At 29.6% G+C, this 22,506-nt stretch overlaps 2 protein-coding genes across 2 annotated transcripts; both read right to left on the reverse strand.

Moving 5' to 3' along the window:
* Window positions 1–284: 284 nt before the first annotated feature.
* On the reverse strand, window positions 285–4,969 carry LOC105783762 (DNA replication licensing factor MCM5). The gene is made up of 18 exons (XM_012609402.2): window positions 4,605–4,969; window positions 4,374–4,517; window positions 4,106–4,285; window positions 3,925–4,023; window positions 3,705–3,841; window positions 3,507–3,612; window positions 3,101–3,235; window positions 2,942–3,019; window positions 2,638–2,742; window positions 2,400–2,491; window positions 2,190–2,322; window positions 1,997–2,092; window positions 1,702–1,793; window positions 1,499–1,589; window positions 1,151–1,260; window positions 863–992; window positions 681–782; window positions 285–568 (listed from the first exon to the last, which is right to left on the reverse strand). The coding sequence occupies exons 1-18, from the start codon at window positions 4,893–4,895 to the stop codon at window positions 485–487; spliced, it is 2,205 nt and encodes a 734-aa protein (XP_012464856.1). The 5' UTR covers window positions 4,896–4,969; the 3' UTR covers window positions 285–484.
* An 835-nt stretch (window positions 4,970–5,804) lies between these two features.
* LOC105784371 (potassium channel KAT3) lies at window positions 5,805–17,455 on the reverse strand. The gene is made up of 13 exons (XM_012610229.2): window positions 17,094–17,455; window positions 14,004–14,219; window positions 11,170–11,331; window positions 10,930–10,987; window positions 10,084–10,401; window positions 9,302–9,541; window positions 8,739–8,837; window positions 8,627–8,659; window positions 7,715–7,900; window positions 7,291–7,368; window positions 7,151–7,217; window positions 6,522–6,668; window positions 5,805–6,182 (listed from the first exon to the last, which is right to left on the reverse strand). The coding sequence occupies exons 1-13, from the start codon at window positions 17,282–17,284 to the stop codon at window positions 6,079–6,081; spliced, it is 1,899 nt and encodes a 632-aa protein (XP_012465683.1). The 5' UTR covers window positions 17,285–17,455; the 3' UTR covers window positions 5,805–6,078.
* Between the last annotated feature and the right edge of the window lie 5,051 nt (window positions 17,456–22,506).

The raw sequence follows: 22,506 nt of genomic DNA on the forward strand, positions 1-22,506 counted from the left end.
CAAATAATTATCTAAATTCAGTTCAACTCCAAATTCATTCAAGACAATAATATAATTCTATTGATGAATTTTAATTTATAAAAAATAAAAAATATTTATAATATAAATAATTTTAATTATTTTTAAATGTATGGATATTTTTTAAAAAGCTTTACACCGAACCGATTTGGGAATTACTCCTTTCCTCCCTTGGTGGATCTTGAGATTGGTGACTGTTTGTCCTTTTCAGGTTTTTGCCCTCAATTACATTTTTTTTTTAATTGTTGAAAAAAAATAATTCAGTCTCGAGACAATCCATCCACTGAATCCATTAAAATGTAAGATCAAAACAAGTTGCAGAGACGTACAACATAACATTACACAACTTTTTGTTAGCCCGGTCATTCCTGATCAAGACCACCACTACAATTGGAATTTGGAACTTCATCTTGCAATAAAACTGCTGCCCTGATAATTTCGGTTCCAAACATTACAACCGCAAGATTTATACTTTACGAACGATAATATGCCTTTCTCGTTGATATTCAACTTCACCTCTCTGGTGCATGATTAGAATGGCTCTCCTTACCTGCCAATTATAACATCAACCATGTTACAAATACAAAGCTTACTTTTTTAACTCTTCGCTAAGAATACTAAAATTCAATTCCTACAATGACTCGGTTTTTAACTATACTTACGATTGACTCATTCATCCCCATTCTAGTAAGATCATCAATCAGCCTTCTTTCTGATATGCGATTTCCGATTCCCAGTCTTCTCTTTATCTGGTTCTCCGCTTGCTATACACGTACCGAATTTTGTTAACTTAAGAGAAGATCACAAGAATACAAGAACAAGTTCAGCAAGAATGTCTACAAACCTTAATCTCATTGGCCATATCAGGAGTGATATTAATATGTTGGTTTATTCCAGAACGTGCTGCATCCATGGTGGAAACTTTGAAAAGTCTCAATGCTTCAGCTACATCACCTTCAGTGGCAACATATGACCTGAAATACATTTTAAATGTTAAAACGGGGCAGAACTTTATTCTATTTATACAAAAACAGGCCACTAAATATTTATCCAATTATCAAAATAAGTCAAGTTCCTGTTTGAATTTAGTTTTAAGCATTCACAACTTGATTTTGCTAGATCCAATACTTACAATTTCATTTTCGCAAGAGCCTCGCTTAACCTTATGATGGCCTCCAGCTGCCTCACAGTGATGGGAATTGCGGCACTCTCTCCTGTCTCATTTGCTTGTTGCCTCATGCCCTACAATAGTAACCCATGTTGATGACAATGTTAGCTAGCATTTAAATCAACTATAATAAAATTATGTTAGCTAGCATTTAAAATTATGTTACTATTACATAAATTTATGTTACACTAAAACAACTTGAGATTATTTTAAAATCACTTTCACAAGTTCTCATGATAATGGGCGGTAAGGGCTCCTTGATAGTTTAATTTAGACTTGAAAAAAATAATTCTGGCTAAAGTTTGAGAATACCCTTCTGATGTCAACATAATCACTCTGGAGTTTAGCACATGCAGCTTCTGAAAGCCGAGGATGGCATTCTGATCGACAGTATTGTATATACCTGTAAATTTTGATTCAATTTAGCAGCATATACAGTATGGCATAAACATTCAACATGCCCAGGTGACTTCATTTTATTTATTAAAAATAAAAAGCAACTATTTTACATGTACCTTTTCAGCCAATTCTCTTCTTTAGAAGTTCTACTATCATTGGATACTGTCTGAGCTGATGCATGAACTTTTATGATATGACTTGCTATTGTCTGTAAAAAGGATAGTGGAAGTCAAAGCCCTTGGCAGAGGCACTAGTAATACATGTAAAACTATAAGTGAGAGCTTTTGTTTTATCCTTGTAGCATTAAAACAGAAAAATTACTGTTCCGTAATCAAGAAATGTTCTGACAAACAATTCTCAGTTAGCTGTCATTGAGGGGGGAATCTAAGGTGAGCTAAATAACAAGAATACCTTGTCTTGGTCATACATCCTGATATCCTTTACGATGAAGATCAAGTCAAATCTTGAAAGAATTGTAGTCTGCAAATCGATATTATCCTGTGCTGTCTGCAAGGTGATTACATTTCTTTCAGTTTCTTCGTAGGAATAGCAAGCATAAATTTGAGAACTTGACAAAAATGAAACAGGAAGTGCAGCTACTGACCTTAAGATCATCATAACGTCCTGAAGGAGGATTCGCAGCTGCAAGCACTGAAGTTCTGGAATTGAGAACAGTTGTAATTCCAGCTTTGGCGATGGATATTGTCTGCTGCTCCATAGCTTCATGAATAGCAACCCTAGGCAAAACAAAGCAAAACTTCATAAGCATCATAAATGGTAAAGCCTAACAAGTTTTGACATTAATTTAACTTACCTATCCTCTGGTCTCATCTTATCAAACTCATCAATACATACAACACCCCCATCTGCCAAAACCATGGCCCCGCCTTCAAGATAAAACTCTCGCTGACATTTCATAGATACATGAATAAATGTGAGAAACTTTTGCATAAAAAAGGGCAGAGGGAAAAGAAGGAAACTTTTCTCCAAATCAAAGAAATCGGAGAAACAAAATTCTTTCCACTAGATGCCATAGCCCACCAAGAACTTACAGAGCTACTATCTCGAATAACTGAAGCTGTAAGACCAGCAGCTGATGAGCCCTTTCCAGAAGTGTAAACAGCTATTGGAGCTGTCTTCTCAACAAACTTGAGAAACTTTACAAGGTAACCATAAAACAAGCACCAAATTGTGTGAGAAGCACTAGAAATTATAGTATGAAAGAACTTCAATTAAAAAAACCCATAGAAATATCCTAAAATAAAAAGTAGAACAATAAAGACAGGGCAAAAGGTGATGGTGAAGCATTGCAATCTATTTCAGCAACCTCAACCATCAAAGATACATGTAACTAACCTGTGACTTGGCAGTGGAAGGATCACCAAGAAGCAACACATTAATATCACCTCTTAGCTTCACCCCATCCGGCAAATTCTACGCATTAATGAAACCAGTTATGATGACAGTAGATAGTACGAACACTGAAGGGTAGATGTTTAAGGATACGAAACTTACTTTCCTGGCTCCTCCAAAGAGAAGACAAGCAACAGCCTTCTTGACATCTTCGTGACCAAATATGGAAGGAGCAACCTTGGAGCATATGGCTTCATATGTATCTTGATTTGAGGCAAATTTTTTGAACTCTTCTACCTGTGAATGATAATTTACATGGCGATGATGACAAAGGGAATCCATAGTAACTTTAGTTTAGTACTTGGGCAGAAAAACCCAAGTCATACAAGTTAAATTAATCAACTCAATTCATAAATAAGTTGCCAGCAGCAGGAACATAACAGTAGCACGATCATGCATATAGTTCACACAAAAGCAAAAAAAAAGCATGATCAAATGGCAAAAGATGCAGTGAAGTGGGGATGCAACTTCTTAAGAAAACAATACTAATGATCACTTTGATATTTACCTCTTCTTGGGTGAATGTGGCAGGCCCTCGAGAGCTGGCTTCATTCGTCTCTTCCATTCCCACTATCCGGATATAAGGCTGTCTAACTGCAACTGCTCCTTTATGGCTACATAAATCACACAGAATCAAATCCCTATTAGAAGAGAAAGATGAGACTAGATATACAGGAAACAGTCAATTGAAGACATAGTGACTTACTTGGTGGATGAATTAGAAGCTTGAAAGATACTATAAATTCCCATTATTGTCAACCTCGAGCCAGGTACAATTGTTTGAACCATATGTCGGTCCACCGAAAGCAACATGTTTCGAGGAAGCTCACCAGTAGGTACATCCTTCAAATTCAACATGAATGCATAATTCAATCAATTCTATAACTTTTTTTCGTACCTTGTTCTCTTAAAATCAAGAGCATTACCTCTGGGTTCTCTTGCAGTTTCAAGGTTTGTTGATCAACATATTTGCTCTTATCAGGAACAATCAGCCATGGATCAATAGGGCAAGGTTCTTCTCCAGGCTACAAACATTTCATAACTGCTATCAAAGCTATAATATGAAATAAGTATTATTAACAACTCAAATTTTGATTAAGAATAAACCTGTGGAACATGGTCACATGATCGTGGAACAATTGCCCCACCAAGACCTGGACGGCAGGGAACTGCCCTTGCACTTTTACAGTTCTTACAGATTAAATGCACGTAAGTAGCCTTTGCTTTAATCCTTGAAGCAGCAATGGTAATTCCTGATATCTTAACTAGTTTTGATATATATTGAGCCTAAGAAAATTGAACAAAAAAATCAGTCAATAACTGAAAATAACCCATTTATTTCATACTAATATATCAAACAAATTCTCAAACTTACCCCGAGTGAACGCATAGAAACCGGATCCTCCTTTGACGTAAGCAATATTTGAACCTCGCCCGTCTGTGGCTCTACCATTTCCCCTGAATCTCCTGCTACTTTCATCTTCAAACCCGCTAAAACCTCCGCAGCCGCCGTCTCAAACTGCACCAATTGTTAAGAAGCAAAAACGTTAAGCTAATTGGATATATGTCGATAAAACTGATAGTGAGGTTCGTGAGAATGTTTTACCAAAGGCAGGTAATCAGAGGGAGAGGAACGAAGGAGGGAAGGCAGATCGGAGTCGAAGGAAAGAAGGTCCTCAAGATGGACCGTTAGGAATTTAGGATTATTGACGAGGCTCTCCCTGTACGGGAACACGTTCTTCTCCTTCTCAAAATTTCTGATGAACTCCTTGAATTTAAGGAGAATGGAGTGGCGGCTCGCCGTGGTGGATGCTGCAGCCGCTTCCGCTTCCGAGGAGGCTTCCGTGAATTGAGCCTGATTGCTGTAGTAAACCGCTCCTTCGTCCCATCCCGACATTTTGTTTCGTCTTTGTTTTTCCCCTTCGATTACCTTCTCTCACTCTCGCTGAAAAAGAAGCAAATATCGTTTACTCAGAGGCCACTTTTTCCCTCTATGTTTATTACCCATCAGGGTTCTTCTTGGCGGGAAGGGTACGGTGTTTTTGGCGGGGAAATGCCTCGCACGTGCTTAGGCTGATGTTAAGTACATTTATGGGCTTGGGCCTGTCATCCTTGTACCATTCCACGAGGCCCAACAAACTGTGATTTTTGTTGAAATGCTAAACTCAAAATAGTAAAAATCACATTATTTTAAGTTAAATTTATTGTGTATTTTTCTTTTTTAGATTTTATATAAAAATATAAATAAAATAATAATTGTTATTTTAAAATTTAATTGGTTTTTATTAATTTTATGGATCATTTAAACATAAATACATAATGCAACGTATAACTTGATAAATATATATTAATTTAATGCATGAAACTTTAATTATAATTCATACGAATACATGAAACATTGATTTTGATAGGGATTAATTGAGTCTGGTCTGTAATTGCTGTTACTAGCATTTTCTGTTGAAAATGGTAGCAAACATTTGCTTTATTGGATGAAACGAAATCTTAATTTTCAAAAAAAAAGATTTTGATTCAATTACACACCTTTAAAGAAATGAGTACAAATATTTTTTTTATATTTGATTAATATAATTATTTATGTATACAATAAATCTACATAAAATGTGCTAATTCAATAATATTGTTAATGATTTATGAAAATTGAATTAAGTCAAAATTTGATATATAAAAATATACAAAATCAAAATTATGGATCAAAATTCATGGTTTTATATAAATATATAGTTAATTTCTTGAGATCATCCTCGTAAAATTGATTGAAACTCTAGGGGAATAGTGGAAGATAAGGTTGGAGGAAGAGAAGGAACAGTTTCAGTAAGCTGCATAGACTGTTTTGGACATGCTTAATGACACGGATACTGAAAATTTTAAGCTCTATATAGTTTCCATGACCACCTTCCCGTTATTTTCATGGATAACCTAATAACTGAAGATGGATTAATATTGGGAAATAAATACACCCCTATACTACCATTAACATTGACGCATAACTTATTACACATTTAGCATCATCACTTAAACAGATCAATGTATGGATACCAAACCAAAAGTTACTTTAATCTTTAAACAACGAATAAGTGATCATTCTCTCTCAGAACATTCAGTTCTTCAACTTTTGAGCCATCAGCCATAAGAATAGTGCTCCCTCTCTTTCCAAATTTCTTCTCTGCATTAACCAAATATAACCAAATTCAGTATCCTGCATTACCAAGTTTGTTAACTTTTCAATCATGTGAATCAATGAAATTAGCTTTCCAAACTTTTTTATACTATATGTTAAGTGTTTTTAGCCTATGGTGTGAAGTGATATGGAAGTCTTTTCTATTGGTTTAGTAGGTTTAGCTAGTTAGCTTCATGTTTGAGGCCTCAAGATCAAATCTTTCAGCATGTAGTCATGTGATTGATCACCTTCTCTAAGGAATGAGTTTTAATTAGGTTAGCATGTCAACTAGAAGTTCAGTAAAAAAAATGTTCGCTTTTTAAGAAGCTTGTCATACTATAATACCTGCTAGATTGAAGAGGTCTTGAAGTGAGTCAGGCAAATACACGAGCTTTCCCAATCTGTCACTAGACGTTCCTTGGCTTGGATGATGCCCATGAATTATCACCCGGATTGTGCTTTCACCAGGAAGACTGGAAGTGCCTGTTCTTCCTGCAAAACAGTGGAATCAGTAAGTTACAAATATCTACATATTATGATTTATGAAAAGAACATATATCTGGATTTATCTGACGAATTGTTCGGTATAGGTATAGCCTGTCGTGCAATCGATGAGCTTGAACTTTTAGATTGACTAGATAGAGAAAACTATTGACATCATTTTAAGATCATTTCTATCATTCAAGGTATATGATAGACTCAATATCTTCCTCTCAAAATTTCAGATTGGTTCATATGCTCAAATACGCTAGTCAAGAGTCAATAATACTAGGGAAAACAAGTGAATGTGCCGACAGCTTATTATATGATAATAGCCAGTTGCAGCGACCATAGGTTCTATTAATTATCAGTTTAGTATGGTTCTTTGGATGTGCATCCACTTATTGTGTGGGCTTATCATATGATCTAGATGGTATATGCTTGAAATTTCTTACTTCTATTATACATCCTTAATGATGGTGCTCTTTATTTACCTTCTGGACTTGCATCTTGGGAATCCAATGTTTCTCTGTTTTGTTGCTCCTCATTTTGTTCCGTAGGCTGCAAAGGAACATAATAAAATCTCTTCTTCTTACATTTCTCTAATAGGTTCAACTTTAGGATGAAAATATACCTTTTGAGTCTGGTCTGCCAGCAATTCTGTTAGGAAAGGAATCTCCTGTAGGACATCTTCTTTTAAACCTTGCAAGTACTGTGAATAGAGGATTCAGAGTAAAGAACTGCTCTTGAATTTATGGACAAGACTATGTATGAATTTTTGGACAAGACTATGTATCGTGCTTTGAATTGTTGTGAGGTTTCATTGCTTACTTTTACCCCCAAACTAATCATGGAACCATTTATTCAAATTTAAATATCTCTTAACTAAAACGTTTTCTTTAACAGCTTTAGGCCATATGTGGATGATTTCCTCTAAAAATTTGCTTTCACTTATAGGTCACATCTTGAATCCCTTTTGCTTTTGTAATTTTTTCCCCCTGATACTGTAAATCTGACTATAATCTGCCTATATATGGAGAGAGATGAAGTTTACAAACCTTCATGAAGTTAGCAATAATAATCTTTCCATCTTCACTCTGTGGTTGAATCATTTGTTTGAAATGGTGATGACTTATCCGAACAACCTGGGAGAGCCTCTTCGTTCTCACTGTAAAAGGTTGGGGAATATTGAAAATTACCCCAATTTCTCCTGCCATATCTGCAGCTCCTAGTTTTGACAAAAACTTGAAAAAAGGAAAGGCAGGAACTTAGTTCAGACAAGATATGGAAAGCAAGAAAGATGCTTTACTTTAACATCACATGTATGACCTGTTATGTCTTTTTCACTCTTATAGTCTCAAGAAAGTAATTTCTTATTATCAACATGCATTTGGGTCTCTTGACCAACCATCATAATGTTTCTTCGTGATCATATGTTGTCTTTCTGGTCTATGGTATATGCAGCAATTCATCATGTGCATTTTTTAGGCTATTAGTAAAAGATGTCGATAATGGACTTGCTTCGTTTCTAGTTTCAGGTTGATATTAAAACAAAGCATCCTTCACTTTGTTCATCTTTCAACAATATCTCTGTTATCGTACTTTGATAGAGCCTACACCACTCCCGCCTCCAGGAACATTAGGAAGACCAAAAGCAAAAGGAAAATCTGTAATTGTAGTTCCCTTCACATTTTTTCTAAGTCAATAGGAATATTATTTGTTTTTCTGACTCTCCTTTTTTCTGGAAGTATTCATGTTCTACATCTTAAACAAGATACAGGAATATAACCATTAACCCTCCAATGACCTTCCAAATGCTTGGAAAAACTTCAAAAAGAATTGAACATACTCGCATTAGTTACATTCTTTTATTTAACATTTACACCCAAGTATGAGTAATATAGAGAAAATTATGCTCCAAGTCTATAAATGCAATCCTTATGAAATTATACACTTAGCAAAAGACATACCTGTTCCGTTCCGTTCTTGTATGTCAGCAAATCCTGCAGTTTCAGAAAGTTTAGGTTTTGCATCTCAGGTTAAATAGTAGGCATAAACATTCGAAAAATAATGATAACATACCACTGCTCCTGAGACTAGAATGTAGAAATCTGTAGGTATTTCATTTTGTAATATAATTTCAACCTTTGGGGGAAAGTATTCTGCTTTCATGTCAGACACCTGAAAGAAGAAAATGCCATGAAAACTAGCTGTTTGGTATCATCATAGTTTTTCGATAGTAAGGTGGAAAACTTTCGATTACCATTTCGTGACTGACATCCACTGTTAATATTGGAATGTAATTTTATCATGGTGAAAGCTATTTTCTAGGTCGATGAGGCATTGGCCTCTATAATATTGCTAACCCGATGTGTGTTGGACAAAATAACTAGAACCAGAGTTTTGATCTGACTCAACTTTATAGGGCAGTTTTTTTTTCTTTTTTGAAATAAATTAAGGTTGGGGATGAGTGAGTTTTTTTCATTAAAGTTTGCTGAGTTGGATTGAAGATGGATAAAATGAATTTGTTCCGCTTCACCCTAAGATAAAATGGAAGGCTCTATTTTATCAAAAAAAAAAAATGGAAGGCTCTAAATTTGGATCCTCTGCGTGACAACATATAAAAGAAATGGAAATATTGGTACCAGTTGAGAAACAAGGTCTTCAGAGACTCCATTGAATAGGTAGCTTTTCTCGACAGTTCTACGGAAAAGGTGTTGGGCAATGCTGGATCTTATAGCCTTAGGCAGGTCCTGTAGCACTTCTTCTTGTTGTAACTCTGCTGTCTTGAACTTGAGCTGCATGTGTGCCATCATTTGTTCTCTCAACCCTTCTGGGAGTCTATTTTTGCTTGCATAACGCAATAACTCATTCAGAGCATCTCTCTGTCAAAACATGATCTTAGTTTATTCCCTCATTTATGATACGTTTGCATAAAAATGACAGCAGTATTGTTATGGTTATCGAGTCTGTCATGCATAAAGCTAATAGATTCCCACATAAAATCATCATTAACCTCTTATTTATTTTTTATTTGTATTTCTGGATTATTATATGATGCTAAATTTATATAGAAAAAGAACCCACATCTCTTATAGTCCCCTATGAAATGAAGCATGAAAGCAAGCCATTATGAGCTCCGAGGACTAAGATGGAAACTTCAAGTTCATATCGGTGATGAGTTGTGAGCCGGAATGAACTTACTTTTTTTCTGTTAATCTATTGCCATATAGATGAGACTCTTCATTTTCCTTAAAATATTTATTTCTTAACACTCGTTCCCGACACACGAATATGGAATTATAACTTCTAAGAATCTTCCAAATACATAAAAAACCTTAGAAGAATCTGACCATACCCAAGTAATATAGTCTAATTTTATGTTAATGTTGTCTGTAAATGCAGGGAAAGCGGAAGAGGGAAGTACCATGGCAAAGGTTCTGACAGCAGCATGAACGACCAGGTTAGTCATGTTACCGATTGTGTAGGCTGTAAGACCAATGTTGAATAGCATATAAATCATGTTAAATATCTTTTCTCCTGTGTTCACTGCATGCAAATCTCCATAACCGACTGTGGTGAGAGTGACAATTGACCAGTAAATGGAATAAGTGTAGCATAACCACACACTTCTATGCTTAAAATCTTCAATTGCAGTTCCAATCCATGTATTAGCTGGTGTTTTGTGGTGTCTAGCTAGCCAGTAATAGAAGCAACCAGCTGAGTGCACCGCAAATACTATGACCTGCCATTTTTAGTAGATTGAAATTTAGTTGTAAAATGTATGGTTAGATGGGGTTAAAGTAATTAGGCAGTTTTTGTGCCATAGTCAAAAATTATAATTTAGTTAAATATACTATAGAATGAACTAATTCAATCTTTATACCTATGTTATTGGAGCAAACAAGTAAAATTGATAATAAAATATTAAATGTTGACAAATTTTTATTATATAACATTGGGTGAAGGAGAAAGATCCGTGTCATCGAATGTCAAATCAAAATTTAATCACTACTCTAATTAAATTTTAGTGATATATATTGAAAATTTAACAAAATAAATATTAATTTTATCTCGATTTATATTTAGATCATAAAAATTCAATGGTTCATTTGCACCAATATTAAGCATATAAAGATTAAATTACTTGGTTCTCTAGTATGGAATTAAATTACAAATCTAACTATAATATAAATATTACCTGTATACTTTAACCGGTTTGATGAACACTGGAGAATTAAAAGAAAAGAAAGGAAAGGAAAATAATACTCACACCGAGTAGTTTAAGAAGTCTTGTCCAAAAGTAGCTAAACCTTGTGTCCTTTTCTAACCTAATTGAAAATATTATTCGAATTTAAGTGAGTCTTGGGTAGAAAATCTATTTAAGAAGTGTATTTAAAAAACATATGTATTTGAAAGATAATATTTATACACAGAGTATATATATAAATTATATAGACAGTGTAGTTTAGAATAATACATGTTGTAATTGTTGAGTTGGACATGATTTTACCTTTTGAAGAATTCACTAACACGCCAAAGACGCCATAGACGAAGCAAGTTGAGGAAGCTAAAAACTTCACCATCGTGCCAAGCACCGGTAAAGATTCTAAATATAAACTGATATGGTAGAGTTGATGTTAAATCCATAAAGAACCACACTCTTGTCACATATCTGGAGAATAGAATCACAAAAATTTTATTTAAATGTTACAACATCAATCTATGCATACATATATAAATCTTTTTTTTAACAACATAGGTATATAAATCTTTTAAGGGATGAGAGGTTAAATAATTTATATCTTGTGCTACACAAGTGACATTAGTTTGTGCAGATTATATATATTTGAAAGAATTTACAATATATTTAATTTATTGTGTTAGAATAGAGTTATAAAAGAATAAAATAAGCATAAAAATAGTTGAGTTGAGTTAGATGGGATAGACATGTAACTGATACTGCATTGTTTAGCTTATTGTATTGTTGCTAAGGAATATACGAGGGATAAATATAAAGTGATAGGTTTACCCTTAAATTAAATAATATAATTTATTTATATTATAGATTATTTTGAAAAAGAAGAAGAAGAAGAAGAAGAAGAAGAAAGGGCATCCAAATGCCCTTATGTCAAATGAATTCATCAGGCATCAATCAACGATTTTTTTTGGTAGATTTTTTAATTGGTGGCTCAATTTTTAAGGTGTTTTTATTTTAGTCACTCAAAATGAAATTATTGTAATTTTATCATCCAATATTTTATTTTAATCACTCAAACTTTAAATATCTAATAGCAGTTAACTATACACGCCACATCATGTTTACACTTTTATTTTAGTCACCCAAAAACTATAATTTTTAAGTATTAATCGGGATAAAAAAGTTAAGAATTAAAGTGAAAAAGTGGTATAAACCAAAATAATACATTAAAATTGTTAAATTGTACTTGACTATCCCATTGTCGAAAATTTTAAAATTTTTAATATTGAAATTTTAAATTTTAAAACATCAAAATCAATTAAATAAATGGTAAACCACATTGTTAGCCACTAAATTATGGGTAAGTTTTCGTTTTGGTCTCTTAACTAAAAAAAGTTACAGTTTGGTCACTAAACTATTCGAAAGTTTTCATTTAAGTCACTGAGTAGTTAAAATCAATGTTATATATTGCTTTCTTTGTTTGCACTATCTGCACCAATCAAAAGCTCTTTTTCCGCTTTTCTTCTACAGTTTAATTTTTTTATTAAACAATTTTGGACGTCAAGTATCTGCAAATCAAAATTTAACAGTTTTTTCTCTGATCTTTGACACTAACCATCAGATCAACTTAGATTTAAGGTATGTTCTTCTACTCGTTGATGGACATTGATCCACCATACTAATAATCGAATCGTCGCTTGGAACTCACTAGTGGAACTTAAAAAAAAAAAACTTAACAGTTTAGTGACTTAAATAAAAACTTTTGAATAGTTCAGTGATCAAATTGTAACTTTTTTTATTAAGTGATCAAAACGAAAACGTACACATAGTTTAGTGACTAATGGTGTAGTTTACCCTTAAATAAATTGTCGAAAATTTTTTTATCCCTTAATAATATCAATTGATTTGTTACCATAATATTGAATTAATTAATTTAATCTCTTTCTAAATTTTAAGTCTTTATTTTATATTTCCATATTATTTGAAATCAACTCAATTAATACATATCTAATAATTATCTACAAAGTTTAAATTTATTTTTAATTATATAATCCCGGATCTTCCATATTAAGCTAAAAGTAAAGAAAAACCATTGCAATTAATTAATTAATTATTTGTTCTTCGTTTGGATAAAGAAGTAATAAAAAAACTACAGGTTTTGTTTGGTATGGAAGATAAAATTATTTAATTAAGTGCAAGAACTTTTCTTTTTCTTTTAACTTATCACTAAAGATTTAATATTGTATAATCAAACGAAATTTGGTTTCGTAAACAATTATTAGAGGGTTTTGAGTTGATTTGGATGATCTCGAAACATAAAATAAAAATTTTAAATTTTATAAGGAGATTAAATTAATTATTTATTTCACTAATTTTAATATTATAGTAACAAATTGGGTGACACCCTCAAAGGGTAATTTTTTCAATAATTTATTTAATTGATTTTAATGTTTGAAATTTAAAATTTCAATATTAACAAAAATTTAAAATTTCGTGAAAGGATAAACAAGTACAATTTGACAAATTTTGAATGCACTATTTTAGTTTCTACCTTTTTTGCTTTAACACATAATATTTTTTTTACCCAATTAATACTTTAAAAATGATATTTTTGGGTGACCAAAATGAAAGTAACCTAGAAGTTGGGTGGCCAAAATGAAAATCTAAACATGATATAGTATGTCCACGTTAAAGATTTAACGCTTGGGTAACTAAAATGAAAGCGTTTTAAAAGTTGACTAATGAAATTGCAATGATTTCATTTTGGATGGTCAAAATGAAAACGGCTTAAAAGTTGAGTGACCAAGACAATTTACCTTTTTTTAATGAAATACTTCATTGATGATTTTGATTTTAAAGGTTTACATATTGGGGAAATATTTGGTATAGTGATAGTAAATTTTTTTAGTTTCACAAGGAACCTTAAAAATTGACATGAGCCTCTTATATTTAAATATTTATTTTTTAATATTTTATTACACTCTTATGACCTTTTAACCCTACTTGTTTTACCGACAATATATTAAATAATTTTTCTTATTTATTTATTTTACCTTAGTAATTCTAAGAAATAAAAGCGTAAAATCAAAATCGAAATTGAATTGAAAGGAAAGGAAATAAGATATGATAGTGAATAAAAGAATTACCGCAAAGCAATTTTTTTGTGATCATCAACGAGGAGATAGGTTGATTTATCCAAGTAAGCGACGAAGAAGGTGAGGACGATATCGATGGCAAAGAACACATCCACCACCAAATCCACAATCAGTAGCGGTCCTCTTGCAGTTTTGTTGAAAGCTAACTCGAACACCGATGCCCATGCCGAGTATAATACCAACACTACCAAAAACGTTTGCCACCATCTGCACCATATTACATATTTAATTTTTTTTTAACTACTTCATCTCACATAACATAAAATTAAATCAAAATTTTGTATTTGAATTTAAATCAAAATACTTTTTATTAATTAAATTGAATTCGCTTCAAATAGATCGTTTGATTGATAAATAAGTGTAGCTCAACAGTGAAAGTATTATGAATGTCCTTTTAGTAAAAGTTAGATTGTATTTTGCCTCATTTACTCAAAAAATAAAAAAATTAATTCAAACACATTAGATTTAAGAGCAAATTGGTTTTTGTCCTAAAAAGTTCATTAAATTGTACTATTAAAAACTGGTCCGTATACGTCAACATGAGGTTCATGTGGCACACCATGTGTCATTGTCTGGTTATTTTATTAGCCACATAGTTTTTAACAATAAAAATTGATGAAATTTTTAATAGAAATAACCAAAATAATCTTTTATCTAGTGTATAAAATTAATTTACCCATGTTTTGAATAAAAAATAAAAATACAATCTAACTTTTAATACAAAAACCTCCATAATATTTTTACATAACTGAATCCGATTTACAACAATTTTATGAGCCAGAATGAGGAATTAACAGCAAGGCAGGCAGCAAGTGCAGGGAGTCCCAACTATTAAAGAAATTAAAACTTCTCTAAAGAAATTATTTTATAGATATTTCACACCACATCATTCATGATCTCTTCTAATTAAAATAAGATAGAGCATCTTCTTTTTTACATCATAAGTACTTTCAAATTAAAAATGATATATTTTATTTTAATTGAGAGACTATAAATAATATGATAGAAAGGATGTATAAAATATTTTTTCTAAAATTGAAAAATCCATAAATCATTTAAAAAGACTACATACACTGTAAATGCAAAAACTCAAAACCCTCACTTGTCAATTCCCTGCCATATTTAACCGAATTGATTAATCTTAGAGGTTGGTGCATGTGAACATATTTTAATAGCCTAGATTCTAGTGCCTAATTACAAGATCCACAGTTTCACAATCTTAAATAGTTTTTTATTGGTACAAACTAGGCCTTCTAATGATGTTGATATTCAAACTTAAGTTTGAGTTCTTAGGGTTTTGGTTTTCATCTTTGATTCACTCTTTACATAAATTATGTATGAGTTTTTGTATAGATTTATTTTAATTTAAATTTTATTACACGTGAGTTTTATGTAAAGTTATTATTTAGATTATATATTATGTTGGATTTGTATTTTATTATAATTAATTCTATATATAATGATTTAGATGTTATTGTTTTTTATCAATATGATGATACTTGTGTTTTACTTATGGAGTTTTTAACACCATTCAATGGACCAAGTAATTTTCATATATATAATAATCGAAATTTGATCCTAACCCTGTATTTTGCTGGAATTTGAGGTTTATTAATTATTATATTTTAAAAGTTGAAAATAAATGTTCTTATGTTTTGGATTAAAAATTTTAATTTAATTATTAATATTATTTTACTTCAACTCAAAGTTTATTAACTTAAGAAAAATATATTCATTTTCATTAACCATATCTTACATTATATGTTAAGTTGATAAATTTCGAATAACACTGTTAATAATTTAAGTAATTTAATTTTAATATATTTTAATAATAAAGATTAAAATTGATAACCACTCATAATATATTTTAGTCTATATATATAAAAATTATTTCACTCCCTACTAGTGGGAGTTTAAAACTCCATATGGTTGATAAGGTAACATGTGGGTGTACGGTGTCATTACAATTACATAAAAGGACATGTCATATTTATTTATTATTCGTGAAATTAAAATATTTTGTCAATTTATTAAATACTAAATTTTATGTCTATACTTATATTAATATTCTGCTAATATCACGAGAACACCAATTCAATTGGGACATTATTAAAATGTCTTTTATATAGAAAATAACAAATATTAATGCTTACATTAATACAATAAAATAGTACTATGGTAAAACTTGAACTTAGGTATATGTAAGGGAAAGCTAGAACACAGTTTAAGGGGCAAATTTGAAGAATGATTTTTTAGGGTCAAGAGCCTTATAATAGGTTTTGATATATCTATTTTTTTTACACAATACCTAGAATTATCCGTAATTCATCCCAACATCTAAATAAAAAGATAATTCATTTCAGCGCACTTAAATCTACATACTTTTGTATCGACAATAACTCACATTCTAATAAAGTTAAGACTCAATCGAAGCATAATAAATTTTTAACTTTACAATTTCAAGTAAAATATCATTTTATTATTATATGAATTTATAATTAAATCTATTTGTTGCACAATTTTTTTTTTTGAGTGAGTCACAAATTTAATATTTTAAATAAATAAAATTCTCTAATCATTAAAAAAATACAAATGGCAGCGTGTGCAAGCACGCCGTCTACACACTGTATATCATATCTAATTTTGAAGCCACGCTGAGTATATCATATCTATACGCTTTGTTTTTCTTTTTTTGAAAGTATGTTTACGTTTTCTTCAACATAACTTTGTGATGTTTTCGGGTAGTTTTGGCACCGGTTTTTAAATTTTCAAGATAGAAATTTCCAGATTGCAAAGAACTAACAGGTTTCCTAGATCTAAATCCATCATTCAAATATGTTTTTTGACTCATCATAATCCTGCAAATTAATTTCAATCAAAACTATCTTAATTTCACTATTTACGCAAGAAACGGTCGAGGTAACCAAGAAATGCAAAAAAACAAAAAACGAAGCCATGAAACCTTGGAGAATAACAAGAAACACGAAATTTTCAAAAAAAGGTTTTATTTTACCGTATTGTTAATTATCGAAACAGAAACAATATATATGAGAATAAATTAAGAAGAAATTTATGACTTACCGGTATCTCTGATCATAAGGAACAATAACATATTTTTTGAGGTGCGAGTAACCGTCATCGACGACAGTTCCGAACGCCGGCAAGATACTACTCGAAACGGTGGCCAAATTCCTTATTTCACCGCTCGATCGTCGCCGAAAAAGTAACGGTAACGGAGATGATCCTATATCCGCCATTGCTGTACGCGACATCTTAGGAGTCTGGAGAGATCGAAACAAGGCTTCGGTAGCTGCTCGTTGATTTGTTTTATTAAGAGATAAGTTTTGGAGTTTAAATAATTAAGATCTGAGGAGAGGAAGAAAATGACTTGGACGAAGTTCATTAGAATATTATGGAAAGGTGGCAATCAGCTTTCTGACTTTGAGATTCACATTTTATTGCTTTCCATAAATTAATGTCATTCTTGTTATTTATAAAGGGGAAAATATTTCGTATATCACCGGAGTTTTTAAGACTCCACAAGTAAGAGTTAATAAGTGTCCTATAAGATAGAGTAAAATATTAGAATGTCAATTTTTTAAAATTATTTGTGAAATAAAAATATATATGTTGCTCTTATATCAAATACTCACATTCTAATAAATTGGTTTGTTTTACCTGGTTCTTAAATTGGTTAAAATATGTTGACAATATTTGTACTTAGACAAAATTTGACAACTTGACATATTAATTAGATTACCCTCAACCAACTTTGTATATATGATTTACAAAAAATAAATATGTTGACGCATCTTCACAAAAATTAGAAATAACAATAAGTCAATAATAACTGGACAAGAATTTTAAATTAAAAAGTAAAAGTATTAAAATTTTAATTTTTAAATATAAATACTAAATTTCAAATTTTGAATAAATATATAGACTAATAACATATTTTAACCTCTTAAATTTCACAAGCATATGATAAAAAAATAACAAATTAAAATTTAAAAATAAGATATAACATTATTTAAATCTTATTAATAAAATTAAATATTTTACTAATTATAGTTTATAAAATATTAATTTATTTAAAAAATATCCAAAAAGATTTAAGCTCTCGGAGTTAGAAATCCTATAATTTCAAATTAATTGTTGACTCTATTGTTTTGTAGAATTTTGCAGTTCCCTTCTCAACTTGTTGTAAAAAAATAATCAAACAATTCCATTATTGACACGTACCCCTCTCTACGGATTAGGGTCGGTGACTTCTTTCCATTATTTTAAAATTTAAATATTCATTTATTAATATTATATAATAATAATAATTGTTAAATATTATATAATCAGATTTAAATCATAAATACTTTTTATTAAGAAATGATGCTTTAATGTTATTTGAATTCATAAAATACTTTATCCAATAAGGTTGATAGTCAACTATTCGATTTGTTTAATATATAAAAGTTTTGTTAACTCAATTGACTTAATTGGTATTAATATTGTCCTCAATACAGGAGGACGTAAGTTCGAATGCGCCGAAGCGTATTATTCTTCTATTTAAAAGTTGAAGAGAGAAGATTTTGCTAAAATGTTAAAATATTGTATATATAATTTTTAATATATATTAGATAATATATTAATGTGGGTAAATAATTTTAAAGATTATATTTAAAATAATTGTTAATAAAAATGTTATATTAATTAAACACAATAATTGGTAATTGGTAATTTTGAAAATTGTCAAAACTATTATACTAGTCAAAGACAAATTATTAACAATTAAGACCACTTAGGACCTTTTGGATGAGTGTTTATTTTTAGTGCGATACGTTTAATTTTTTTTCTCACACCACAATATCGTTATAGTATCTAATTTCACTGTTATCACTATTTTTACTCTAATCGTAGATAAATACAGCGTTCATCTAAAGTATCCTTAGTTAAGGGTGAAATTAAAATGAAAAAGAATAAAGAAACGATCGTTGAAAATTTAACGATAAGTTAAATAATAATTTCGAAAATATTATACTATATATCATGTAGATTTCGCATGCAACAAACGTGAAGGAAGGGGTAGCCGGTTCTTACAGTCCACGGTCTGGTTAATCTTGGCTACACGTCCATACTTGATTGGATGAAGCGAACATTAGATGTGTTTGCAGCTCTCAAATTTAATAATTATCTAGTTTAGTAATATTTTATTTGAATAGTTTTAATTTATTATATTATATTATTATTCTTAATATATATTATTAATCTTGAGTTTAATTATCGAGTCAAACTTAAGTAAAAAAATTGATAATTGAGTTTAAACTTAAAAACAAATGTTTAATCAAGCTTAAATCAAATATCAAACTTTAAATTTCGAATTGAACTCGACTAAGCTCGATTACACCCCTAAATATGAGCTTATTGGTCCTGATCGGAGTCTTAAATCCCTTGATTTTTTTTCTTACTTTAAAGTTTCACTTTCTACCTTTAAATTTTAGTTAAATTATTGTTTTTCCATCCTAAAATTAATTGAACTGTTATTTTATTATAGTGTTAATGTGGTAGCTTGTGTAGCAATGTGTAATTTATTGCTGTTATAGATACTTTTTTCTTAAAATATCATTTTTTGAAATTTTAATAATTTTATTTCTTTTTATTTTTATGAATTACACATGGATTAATATGTGGATTGTCAAGTTCATGCCATGAATTTTTATTTGTTCAAACAACGTTTGAGGTTTCAATATGAGATTTTATTATAGTGAAATATTTTTTAATCAATAACGTGGTTAAAAGATAGAAATAAAGAGATTGTAACCATTTGATCAAGTCAAGTCGGAAATTAGAAAATTGTGTTGATAACTTAAAATTTGTTAAATTGATTACCAATAACATTGCCTTTCTTTGGAAATTAGTTTCTCACGTTCTTTAGTGTTAAAACTGGTTGAATTGATTAAAAGATAAACTCACATTTCTCAATAAATATCCTATTTGGTATGATGAACGATGGATTGATTTTTTTATTTAAAAATCTCATGAGATACTCATATAATGAGATTTTTAAATAAACGCCACCACTTTTCTATCTAGAAATATCAATTTGATTAAAATTGAAAATTTGAGAGCCAAAATGACAAAAGAAGAAAAGAATGAAAGTAATAAAAATAATAAACGTTAATTGTTAAATTTGTATTAAAATGAATAATATTTGGTGAATTGCTAGTAGAGTTTTTTAGACTCCACAAGCAATATTAAAGGGTTGACAAGTGTTCTATAAAAATATAGTAAATAAAAGAATAATAGGACTAGCAAGAATGTCAATACCAACTAAGTTTGTTTGTTTCACTGAAAATGGCTTCTGGAAAATGACTTACTTTCCTAAAAAAATTAATATTTTCTTATAACGACTCAAAAGTCAGATGCCAAAAAATATAATTCTGGTACTCCATTTTCATAAATCGAACCTGTAAATATTTTATTAAATATTTACAAAGTTATATTAGAGGTGAATTAAATTTTGGTTAAGTAATTTCCGTGAATTAAGAGTTATTACAGTATAGAGACTAAATTACATTAGTGTTAAAAGCTGAATTATAATTAAATTATAGCTAAGAGAATTGGGAAGTAAGTTATACCCTTGTTTCATTTAAAGTGGATGGTCATGATATAGTATATATGTATATAAAGTATATATTATGTTAACTTAATATATGTTATATAATAATAAAGCATTGATCATAAATGTATTATTAAAAAAAAAAAGATGTAGCGGATGGAAAGAGAAAGTATAACACTCTTCCATTTGCATGCAATTCGAGCAAGAGGAGAAGAATGGGACGAACAGCCATGGCATTTTAAATTTCTAAGCTTAAATTTAGTTAATTTAGTCTATTTTTTTTCATAATTTTTATATTTTTAGAATCCCGATACTTAGAGTTAGTTGACCCATGTCCTATTTTTCGGTACTGCTTAAGATTAATAATGTTAAAATTGTTGTTTAGTTAAAGTTTTAGGGATTGAATTGATAGATTTTAGGTTAGAAGTGAAAAAAATGATTAAATTGTGAAGTAATTATTGATTTTGAGTAATAGGGATTAAATTGTAAAATTTTCAAAATTATAGAGTAAAATTGAAAATGAATAAGTTAAATTGGCTTAGAGTGAAATTGGGATAAAAAAAATATTGAGGTTAATTGCGGAAGTTAAGCTAGTCTCGATTTTAGGGACTAAATTGAAGTTCATGCAAATGTAATATAAAAAATTGAAATTTAATGTGAATTGAGTTATGTATTATTAATTTATTTTAATTGTTTTATTCTGTAGCTAACGTCGTCCCAAAATCCTCGAGTAAGAAGGAGAAGGACAAGGTCAACGTCGAATAATTCGGAATTTATGGCTTGTATTTTTATAATCCGAACTAATTTACATTTTGTTGCATATTGTTTTGTTGTTTATGGTAAGCATCGAGGTGAGATTTCTTGTTCAATTGAACTTAATTGAATCAACTGAAGATTATAAAAACTCATTTGAGAAATATATGTATTTTATAACTATATGAATTGAATATAAATATATATTAGGATACTATGGTTGTTATTGATTTGAATATATGTATACACATGTTTTCAATGAAACAAAAATAATTTTCTTATATTCTCATTGTCTAAATGAGTTTACTTTATATCTATAAAATTATATTTTACATTATTTTTGCATATATTAAAAATATTTTGTTAACTTCAAATTTATTACAACATCATTTTTTAGTTACATGACTACCAAGTGAGTATTTTTATTTAAAATATGGCATCAACAAATTTGATTAAAAATTTAATAATGTCAACAATTGGACTTGATTTTCAAATTTGAAAAGTAGATGGACTAAATTATTGAAAATAAAAGTATAGAGACTAAATTTTAAATTTATGAAAAGTACATAAACTTACGACATATTTTAACATTTATACTACAAAACATTTATTATTAATATATTTATAATTGTAATAAATATTTATTATTAAAATATTAATATTGAATAATTTCAATAATATGTGAAGAATATTATTTAAAATTATTATTTTTAAAATTTGTTATTAAAATAAATTTAAAATATTACATAATTTATTAAAACAATAAATTATATTAATTATATTAATACTTTATTATATAATTAAATATAAACAATTAAATATGTATGTTTAAAATATTAAAAATATAATATTTTGTATTAATATTTTAATAAATTTTAATATTTTTAAAAATAAAAATATTATCAATATAATAATATTAAATTTAATTTAAATTAATTTTATATAAAATAAATTTAACTATAGAAAATTCTTTTTGAAAAATGATTTATTTTCTATTGACCTACGAGTGATTTTTATTAACTAAACTGTTTTTTGTGAAATAAACACAAAAAAAGATATAAATTATATTTTTTATAAAATATTTTACATGTAAAACGGAGTACAACCGAAAATAATTGGAATCATTGTCAA

The sequence above is a fragment of the Gossypium raimondii genome, chromosome 13 (assembly GCF_025698545.1).
Source record: "Gossypium raimondii isolate GPD5lz chromosome 13, ASM2569854v1, whole genome shotgun sequence".
Classification (NCBI taxonomy): domain Eukaryota; kingdom Viridiplantae; phylum Streptophyta; class Magnoliopsida; order Malvales; family Malvaceae; genus Gossypium; species Gossypium raimondii.